Source organism: Cyprinodon variegatus, unplaced genomic scaffold (assembly GCF_000732505.1).
Source record: "Cyprinodon variegatus isolate N-32 unplaced genomic scaffold, C_variegatus-1.0 Scaffold291, whole genome shotgun sequence".
Taxonomy (NCBI): domain Eukaryota; kingdom Metazoa; phylum Chordata; class Actinopteri; order Cyprinodontiformes; family Cyprinodontidae; genus Cyprinodon; species Cyprinodon variegatus.
The window spans coordinates 632,864-643,883 of record NW_015150744.1 but is presented as its reverse complement, the minus strand read 5'-3'; the positions used below and the strand labels follow the sequence as shown (position 1 = coordinate 643,883).

Below are 11,020 nucleotides of genomic sequence, written 5' to 3'. Positions count from 1 at the left end.
TGTATAATATATTAAATTTCTGACTTTATATGCCTGTAATTATTACACACTGTAGCTTTAAGTAACTTTTAGCAAAAAGGCACCTTTATAATGTTATCATGAGGTGTTGCTGCTTTTATTTGAGTAAAATCTGTGGCTAATTTACTGACTCTGAGTAACTTTACTTATTTAATTTAAAATGTACCAGACACAGACAAATAGTTAAAGTTTTACTAAAATTAATATTTATTTTTATTCTTTGTTGTTCTGTTACTTTTATCTGCTGAGACCTATATTATACAGCACAAAGTAGCCTATATGTTGTCACAGGAGGAAGTTTACCCTGATCTATCAAACATTCACTATATACTGCAAGGAAAGGCTAAAAATAGGCCTTTATATGTCAAAGAATTGTATTTCAAGAAGTGTTTACTATTTCTGAGTTTATTTCAGTTATTTTTATTTTTGTATTTATAATTTGTATGTGTATCATTAAGTTTTATTCCTCAAAACAAAGGATATGTTCACATACTGTATATTGATCTGCATGATTACATAATTTTAAATAGTAAAATAGTTACTCAGCACTCAAGTGGCCTTTTGACCAAATACCTTTTTACTCTTGTGTCATTTCTTTAACAGCTACCCTTTACTTTCATTCAAGTAGAAATATGTTGAATTGGTGCTTATTTTACTTTACTTCACCTTCTTTTGGATAAAGGTAATAAAAACTTGGATGCTTTTGAAAAGGGAGGGGGCGGTGCTTTCTCTTATAATAATATTTGATGATCAATTATCAAGTCCTCCATGTAATATTTTTTCATTAAATAAAGATTGTATTTTGATATTTTAAGAAATATAATTTAATTTCATGTTCTTGTTTGTTTCTTGTATTTACAGTGCCTTGGTGACCTGAGACAAACCTCAGTCACTTTTAGTGCCAGATTAACTTTCTATTCTATTCTATTCTCTGGTCTTCTTCTATGGTTGTATGTTCAGGGTTCTCTTTGTTTCAGCACCTTTGTGTATTTTGCTCCATAACAACTCTCCCTTCACCACAGCATGATGCTGCCACCACCATTTTGGTCTTAACCAACCAGAGCACATCATCCCCATTTTTGCTGTCTCTTTCATTGTCTGTGTCAAAGCTGCAAATTTGTCGGTTATGTCTTTCTTCTTGCTACTATTTAGAGAACGTTAGATTATAGAGAAACAAACTATTAGTTACTATGTAGACAGATTCAAATTACTGAGCTCTAAATATCTGCAGCTCCTCCAGAGGTAACATCGGCCTTCTATGATCACGTTTCTGCTTTTCCACTCTGTCGGGCCAGAAGATGTAGGTTACCAGTAAATCTTAATGGTCATTTAAGTGGTTTTAGGGAATCAGAGCAAAGCAACATAAATAAATTTCACATTTTCTGTGACAAATTAAAAAAAAAAAATGTATATTTTCATTCAATTTTAAGATGATATACTCTTTTGTATTATATAGAATATATAATATATAAATATATATTTCAAAAACCTATATACTTATAATATTTAAGAGTCTGTACCATGAATAATAATACATTTTCAGCTTCAGCTGGAGAGGCTGACTAACGGCCATGCAAGCAGACATAATAGTCTCCAAAAGGCTTATAGTTTATTATTTAACATCAACATTCACTACATCTTTTTATGATTTCAAGCATTAGAACTTGGTATCTTTAACACCTTAAGAGCACAAGTAAACTTGATTGATCATAAACAGTTTCAAGCTTCATATTCTTTATAGATTTGCATTCTATATAAATTTTGCAATACATAAATAACAGTAACGTGTGCATTGATCTCATCTCACGATGCACATTTAGTAGATAAATACATGTGTAAAATGACACAATATAGAAATATAGCTGGATTTGTTCTGAAACAACAGAAAATACAGATTCCTTCCTCATAGTAACAAGAGTTCTTGCTCCCAAATTGCACATAAACCCTCTCTAGAATACATGACAAGTTCTGAAAAAAAAAACAGAGAGCTGAGCAGGCAGTGATTCACTCAACAGTTATCAGTGCGAACCATGGAAACATCATAGTCTTACAAAATAGATTCTTCTATTCAAGCACCTGTTTTGGGAAAACAGTTTAGGAAGCTATGAAACTTGCAGCCATGTACTAGCTTCTGTCAAAACATCTGGAATATCACAGCATGCAGTGACATGCTCTTTATATACGATATGAATAACAGTAAAAAAAAAAGGAAATAAAATAGTTTGGTTGCGTCCCTCTAAAAACTAGCTGGTACTGTCTCTCTGACCGCCTGCTTGGATGTAAACGTCTGCCTCTTGTCCTCAGGTGGCCCAGAGTAGAGCAGGTTTATTGTTAGACTTTCATTCAGTTTTCAGGATATGTGTTGATCTCTCCCCCCCCCCTTATATTTCCAAAACAAAGCTGCTCTGAGATCCGAGTCTGGCTGTAGGAGTGTAATCTGCTGCACTTGGAGAGAAAAGTCAAGCTGCATATACACTTTTGACCTCTGGCTCTGATTTATGACTCGGTTCTGCTATCTATAACTCCACCCTTCCATGCTCCGTTAATACCATGACATCATGTGCCAAGTCATGTGGCTGACATTAGCGCCCACTGGCCCTCAAAACATTGGCAACTCACTCTGGTATTAACAGACACTAAATTTACCTGACATTGGACAAGGTGGACGAGATCTTATGAAAACTAGAGATGTGCGATGAACGTGTGTGTGTTCATGATTTGCTGCATGGAGCAGAAGAAAAATAAAAGCTCTGGTGTAGAGTTTGATTGCTCATGTCTTGTGCCCAGTAACTTGCTTTATGGCACATTCGTAAGGCTTAAATAAGAACTACTATGTCACTACACATGCATGGATGCTGATCAAACCCCTTACAACACCTTTCCCAAGGCTTGTCTCACACGCCTCTATCATCTGTGTCATAACGGGGGGAGCGATCCCTGCACTACGTGGTCCGCTGTCTTCACAAACACGTCAGAGTTACATTAGAAACAAGAGTTTTAGTCGAGGATCGTAGTGCAGTGCGGGATGACGTAGTTTTAGTTGGGTTGGGACAGCCCCAACGCCGTCAGCAGGGCTGCAGCAAAGAGGGCCGAGCTGGCCAGGAGCACGGCTCCTCCTGAGCGGAACACCTGCCGGCCGTTCAGGGGCTGAACAGGCCGGAAATTGTCCACCATCGGCTTCCCGTCATGGAACTGGACCTTAGAGAAAGCTCTCAGCTGCAAGAGAGGATTAGAGTGAATGTTAGACAGCATACTGGGGGCAGAGTCGAGGTGTTCTTAAGCATCGTCCATTTCTCTAACCTGCTCCTTGCTCAAAGGGATGGGGTTCTCAAACACGGTCCAAACCACAGCCTCCGTACACCCCGGGGTGGTGAGGGAACCCTTATAACGGTAGAACGAGGTCATGTTGTGCTCAGGAGGAATCAGCTGTGCCAGAGAGATGGGGGGCAGAGAGGTGTTGCCATCTAAAAACACAAACACCACTTTGTTAGCTGCACAGCGAGGGAAAGCCAGGCTCTGGGATGCAGGCAGAACTTCAACACCTACTTGCTGCTTTGATGCTTTGCAGCGCATTGATGATGGAGTCATACTTCTTGTTTGTACTCTTGGACTCCTGTAAAAAAAAATTAAAAAAGAGAAATTTGTGAAGATTTTCTCTTAAAACAATAAGCAAACTGTATTTACTGGATTTAGAAAATAACATATTTACCTCATAGAAAAATCCAAGAACTGCCACGCCATTCTGATCTCTTAGTGCAGTTGTCAGATCGGCATACCGGCTCTTCATGTGAACGATGTGCAACTGGAAGACAAATTCTAGTTAAACGAGCTGCAGTGGATGTGGAGCTCATGGTTCTTACTAAAACCAGAGAGTCTGATGGCTGTTTGCGATGGTCTTCTACCTCCATGGGGTACTGCTCCCCGTCGATCGTGTGCTCGGAGCCAAGCCGTCCATCTTTTCCCCAGTGCAGATGAAACTGCACAGCCTTGTATGTGTCCGGTAGCCCTCCGCCCGAGATGGTTGCCGTGTGAGAAATTCCAACCTGGACTGGAATGGAAACGATGTGAGAACAAAGAGCTCACACAACCGCTTCAAAGCCTTCAGAGGTCATTTGATGTTGAGCTCACCTGAGTGACCGTTGTTTTTGATGGAGCTCCTGAACGTCTGCTGGTAGTTTTGGAACTGAAGGGGGATCAGAGTCTCATCTTTCACCGTCTTTCTGGTGACGATATTGATGGGTGACTGGAACTGTCCCCCACAGTCCTGGTTGGCATGGTTCCACTTTTCTGGCGCTGAAAGATGAAGACCACCAGTCATGACTGCTCAGCTGATTATGCTTCAACTCTGATAGATGTTGGAGCAGAATACGGTAAGATTCTATATGTACGGTTTGGAGTACCACAGGGATCTATAACTGATCCTCTACTATTTTCTGTTTAATAAGCAATAAATCGGTTTGACCCTTGTAGGCGAGTTCTCCAGAAAAATGCTTAAATGGGCAAAAGGTGTATACATGTTTATAAACAAATAAATCCTCATAACTGGTTTAGGTTACAGTGATTTCACTCCATTTTTCTTTAATCACCAAGATCTTTAATCATTTATATAGTTTACATGAAAAACTTTGTCGTTTTCTTTAGTTAGTGAAATTTCTGTAGCTGTTTGATTCAAAAGGAGTCCAAATTATCTTGATACAAAAAACCTCCAAAAAATGTACTTTAATATTGAAACTGATCAGTTTTAGAATTTTTTAAAACAGTCTTTCAAATGTTTAAGATGATATTCTGTATAGAAAGCCTTTCCTTTTAAATAACCTTCACTTATCTTAAGTGTTAATCAAGCCCCATGGTCTAAACAAAAACTCCCAGAAAATATATAGAATTTAGGGCTGCAAATAATGATATGATAATGTAATCTGTTGATTTTTTTTTATTTATAATTGGATAGCAAAAGCTTCCTTGAAGAATTTTTACCAAATTAAACAAGGTTAAACTAAAAATGTTCCAGTTGAGAAGCTCTGATGGAACATATTGACAGACACATTTTTTTTTTTTTCTTAAATGCAAAATGTTTTGGTTTTTTTTGCAGTTTTCAAATAATTCCTGCTCTAATTGGGTCGCTCTATCAGCTAAAAGCATGTTTTAGAGTCTCTATACTCCAGTTAATGATAAATCTATTACTAAATTAGAGGGTGATTATTTCAATAATTGATTAATCACTATAAATCCGATTGTAATGAAATATTTGTGTGTTTTATTTACTAAAATGCTACATGGATTCGTCACTTTAGTTTCTCTGTTGGAAAAACTCACCATTGCACTGATGGTCGCAGGTAAACTGGCTCTGGTAGCACCACTCTGAAACAGAAAGATTTATTTATTTAGAAAAAGTCTGCATTCAGCCAGAGCGTCAGTCTACTTCACCTCTGACTGACATCAACAAGCCGCAGCTTCCTGCCCGACCAGAGTAGGATGTTTTCTGTTGCTTTATCTTCTGGCAGCAGTTCAGGAAAACTTTGTGCACGTGTACAAATACAGATTGGATAAATACATATTGTTTCTGTGGTCGGATTCCCCCATTATTTACCCTTGGAAAAGTGAAAAAAAAAAGTCTCCTTATACCATCTCCTCCTCACCAAAAGCTGCTGCTGATGCTTTATCTTTCCAAGTTATCAGAATAAACAGTCAAACTTTCCCATCAGCAAAGCTCCCTCCCATGTTACTCAGGCTGTTTATTAATATTTTACAAACAGTTTGTATTTTTTCCTTCTAACTCTGAGACCAATATCTGCTGAAACTCACGAATCAAATATTTATATTGAAAGAAATATACATAAGCTTGAAGGAATATGGAGAGAGGCCCTGTTAAGGAGTTCTTTGTGTTTGTTTGAGCTCCACCCTTGGTTTTATTTATCGTTCTTGTGCTCTCTGACCTTTTACATGTATATATGCCCTGGTGGCGAAACAAAAGAATATCTTGAAAACTCAGAAATGTCTAATTACACTGTGTTTCATCAGCCTGGTTGCTAAACTGATTACAGGGCTGTAATTATTCCCAAACACTTTGCCCTGTAGGGTCCAACAGATGAATGTGGAAACATGGCAGCTGTGCAACATCAACTGCTATGCAGAGGTGGCATCAAAGACTTCATGCTCGTAGAGACGTTGCTGTTTATAGAACAAATTTGCCATAAAAATATAGTCCTTTCTCTCATGATAATGTCTGAGCGTTCCCTTTAGATGGACTTAATAGATGCTGGTTTGAGGAGACGGTAAAATAGCTTTATGAATGTCATTACTTCCAGCTTACTGACATTAAGACACATGCTCAGCATGATGCTACCAACACCATGCTTAACACTTGATGCAATGTTCTGTAGGTTTGAAAGCCTCACATGGACTTGAATCATTGTAGTTTAACACCTCAAATATTTGTCTCATCTGACCATCAGCTAAACATTTTATTAGTCAACCTTGATTTTATTGTCACTTCACTGCAGACACTGGTGCTGATGCATTATCCAGCTCATTATAGGCATATATTGAGGTTCTTCTGTTTTATTTTCCTTTACACTATTTAACTTCACCTGAAGGAGACAGCCGGGTCCAAACATCACCATAAACTGAAAAAGCTCAATCAAGAAAGGAGCTCATGTCAAAATTTTAACTTGCCTGAAATGTGCAACTATCCCTGTTTGAAACCAAATGTTTCCCTGGAGTATAGAAGAGGGAAAGGTTTGAAGAGTCATGGTGAAGCTTTAGAGCCTAAGAAAACCCAACCAGCCGTCTAGTTTGGTGCTTTTGGTACTAAAGTTCTACACAAATTAGATTTGAAAAGACTGACTGAGGACCACCAACTGTTTTACTTGATAAAACTGGATCACAGCTGGGTTCCTCTGACAGCAGAGCTCTTCCACACTGATGCAGCTCCTACTGAGGCTCCAGTCTTAATCTTGTTAGAAATGTTGGTTAATGCCAGTTAGAAAAAGAAAATGCTAACTAGATTTAAATAAACTTAAATTTTGAACACTTGTGGATTTGATAAGAGCCCACAATAAAAAGGACAAATATAAGGTGTACAATATAGGCTAGTGCTAGTTTTCTTTTAAGAACACAATAAAAGGGAGAAAATAAACTGCACAATGTATTGATCCTCAGAGTTTTTAGTTTTCATCTGTGTTCATCTAGTTTTTCACTTTTCAGTTCTAGTGTACTTCCTTTTCTGAACACCCGTTTTATCAGGAACTCTACTTTTAAAGAAGAAGTATTACACACTGCTGTTACTAATTTGTGCTTAAGCAATTTCTGAAGTACCCTAGAAACTTCTCCATTACAAAGTGTTTTTTTTTTTTTTTTTTACCATTTGCACTTGCTGGTCATCATCAGCCAATCAGAGGTGGATCCTCTTGGTGACCTTCAGGTTCTCTGTTCTTATTGCAAAGCAAAGTGGGTCTGAGTGGATCTGAGCCACTGAGCAGAGGGTTAGCACTGGTTCCAGTTGCTTCTCCAGGTGGCAGCTATGACCAACCTTATAAATCTGCTGCTCGAGTTATAAGATCATGCTTTTACTACCAGACTCTTCATATCCTTTTGTATGTGTCCTTCCCAGACTCTTTAATCAGAGAAATAGCTGAGAGACAAACTTTGGAATAGCTGCAGAACTTTAGAGCTCTGTGGAAAATCTGCTGCAAGGACAACTATGAGTCCCAAAGTCTGTTAATGTTGTCTTTTTTTGAAACAATGCAAGACAAAAAGTGACTGTTGAATAAAAATAGTTTACCTAGATCCATGTAGGGATTCAGCAAACAGAGGTAAATATTCTCGTTAGAGGAGATCAGAGTTACAGATGTTTACTTCTAAATGCAAAATGCTTTGGGGGGAAAAAAAAAGTCTGAACTTGGCATCATCTCATTGAAACATGGTAGTGGCAGCATCATGCTCAGTTGATTCTATTCTTTTGCTGTTAGACATTCCTTTAAGACCTACAGTCAAATTTATGGTGATGAATTTTAAGATTTATAGCGTTTACATTTTTATTGATGTTTGCAAACTTTAAGAGTTTTTTTCTGTATCATTTTTGTTCCAATGCTGGCTCAATAAGAAAAACGGTAATAATTATTAAAATTAATTAAATATCTGATTTTCATTATAAAAAGGGTTTCAATTTTAGAGCATCAGATGGTTGCTGCTGCAGAGGGACAGATGTAGAACCAAAAAACATTTTTCTGTCACCACATTTTGCTGTCATTGACAATCTGATCAGAATTTTACGCCCACATTGTAAATCCATTTTTTTTTTTTTTTTGTTGTTGTTGTTGTTGTTGTACCAAGTCTTTTCTCAGGAATTATATCTGAACAGAGGATATGAAATTCTTTAAAACAGATGATGCAGCATGACTGTTAAAGAACAGCTTCCTTTTTTCCCCTTTCACACTACAGTCCTAATCCCATCAGATAAATCAGGTGATGGATCGCTAATTAAACACTAAAGATCATCAATGATTCTTTATATGATCATTAAACATGTGGAGAAAGTTCCCTAAATATTTATATTTAGTCTTTACCTCTAGGCGGCAAAATCTGCTCCCTAAAGATGCTTTATTCTGCATTTAGCAGAATAAACCACAATAATTTTCCTCATTTATTCTACTGCACCTTTGTGTCTTTTGTCTCTCATAAATTTCCTATCTGCACTAATATGCACTATGTTTTTATAAAAATCTTAAAGGTTTCCCTTATTTTTCCGCTTTTCAACGCGCTCTGATTTGACAATTTTTCAGATAACATCTGAAACTTTGGCGCATTTTGTAAAACTGGAAAAAAGGAAACATTCCTAAAGCGGTGCGCCTTTTTTATTAGATGACACCGAACATGTAGGTCCTAAAAGATCCTCAGCTCTCTTTTTAAAATCTGGATTAAACTGGATGTTCTTGATGCGCAATGATGTCGCTCCGAACCATCCGCGCCTCATCTGGTGGTTCTTATAAAAAAAAAAGACCCTAAGGAAAAATAGAAAATAAAAAATCTATAGGCTATATATTTTATTTTTTTTTTTTGACTGCAAGAAAACCTCCTTAGCATCCGCCAGTGTTTACATGGAGACATGATCGTTGCGCACGACGCAGGTCTATGCGGCAAAACCCAGTCCTGGGTTCCTGCGCGGCGCGGAGCAGGTGCGCCACCACGGAGCGGAGGGTTTCCAGAGCGCAGGGGCTCTGATGGAATCACAGCCTGTGTCTCTGCCTCGGGTGGGGTGTGTGTGGGTGTGTGGGTGGGTGTGGGTGTGCTGCCCCCCTTGGCAGCTCGGTCACTCCTGGACGCGATAAGGTGTGAATGTTGGACGCGGGTCTGAGCGCAGCGGAGCGTTGATCTGAGTGATGGACAGGACAGGTGCGGCTGTCTGGCTCATTTAAGATCACCGCAAACGTCTCTCCTGTTTTTCTGGTTTTTTCCATCATCTTATTCCTAATTTTTTTTTTTGTGAATGAAAGAATATTTAAGCTTGGAACCAAACAAACTCTGTCCTACTGGCTTTAATCTGCAGATCATTATAGAGGATTTAAAAGTAACTATTACTGAGCAACCCCTTAAAAATCTTGTATAGCTAATATAAATATTAATTCAGAAAACCAGCTGTGACTCTTCTTATGAATGAATAAAATCAGGTGACCTACCTCCTGATCCGGTGCAGAGCGTCCAGAAAGATGCCAGGAAGGCGGGCAGGATGAGCAGCTGCTGCATGTTGGAGCCACTCTGAATGAACCGACACAAGGAGACACGGTGACTTGATTCCCTCCAATGTGATTGCATTCCTTCGGGGGGGTCCTTATACTTATCTATCACCATACACCCAAAAGAAAGGAAGGAGGCTTGGCCCCTCCCACTTTTTAGGGCATTGATTCTCTGCAGTGATCAAAACCCCAATAACAGGGTCCCCCATCAATGGACTCCCACTGAGAGGGGGGGAGGGAAGCTCAGCCCTTCATTATTGTCATGTTGATGATGATAAGCAGCTTCCTGATGGTATCAGATCAGACTTTAACATTTTCAACCTGAACCTACAGATTTTTTTGAGAAAAGTTGTTCAAATCTAAAAGATGTGAGTGGAGGCATTTTTAAAGCGTCACATGTGTTTCTTTAGGGAGGGTTACATCACTTAAACTACAACAGAACAGCTAAGCCTAATGAGTCCAGAGGCGGATCATGAAAATATAGGGCCTGAAGAGGAGTTTAATTTGGGATCCCGCTCTGAGTTTGACACCATTGATAATAAGAGTGGTTGAGTCTCCAAGCCTTAATATTCAAGTCTTCTTAAGTTTGACATTTTTTGGTATGAAAGTGATCCTGTTGGCTTGTACCGACTGATTTAGTATCAGATGTTTGCGTCACTATCAGCTCAGCTGACGTTAAAAGGCTCCAAACATAGTCTGATTTCTAAAGAACTTTCTGTACTTAAACTATCAATGTTCTCATATAGAACAGATTTTTTTTTTTTTACTTCCTCTGATGATCCAGCATTATTTATGTCAAACAGCATAATTTTATAATTCATGGCAGATTATAACCAAGGGGAAAAAAGCCACTTTGGAGAATTTAAGAGAGGTGAAGTGAGAAGAAATTATTTCTGATCTAATTACAATCAACATGACCTGATAGAAGATTTTCACCTGGATGACGACGTTTCACTGATTTGATTCTCACCGCTCACATGACGGCCTCGTTGGAAAACTTTCAGAAGTGTTAACGACCCAAATGATTCACAGGATGAGTGGATGGATATACAGCAACCTTAACACTCCCTGCTAGCCAAACACAGCTGTTTGCTTCCTTAAATTATCCCATTGAACATTCAATAAATCTCTAATTCTGCTTTTAAGGTTTTATTTTAAAACTTATGTTCATGATTGATTAAACTGACCCTGGGGTATGAGTTTTTTAGAGCTCCTACTGTGGCTTAGAGACTTCAAAACACTGCATTTATGCCTTGAACCAGCTCTGCTTG

At 38.4% G+C, this 11,020-nt stretch overlaps 1 protein-coding gene across 1 annotated transcript; it reads right to left on the bottom strand.

Moving 5' to 3' along the window:
* Nucleotides 1–1,613: 1,613 nt before the first annotated feature.
* LOC107090331 (carbonic anhydrase 4-like) lies at nt 1,614–9,864 on the bottom strand. The gene is made up of 8 exons (XM_015383649.1): nt 9,693–9,864; nt 5,332–5,376; nt 4,147–4,311; nt 3,921–4,066; nt 3,728–3,820; nt 3,565–3,631; nt 3,319–3,482; nt 1,614–3,234 (listed from the first exon to the last, which is right to left on the bottom strand). The coding sequence occupies exons 1-8, from the start codon at nt 9,862–9,864 to the stop codon at nt 3,055–3,057; spliced, it is 1,032 nt and encodes a 343-aa protein (XP_015239135.1). The 3' UTR covers nt 1,614–3,054.
* Between the last annotated feature and the right edge of the window lie 1,156 nt (nt 9,865–11,020).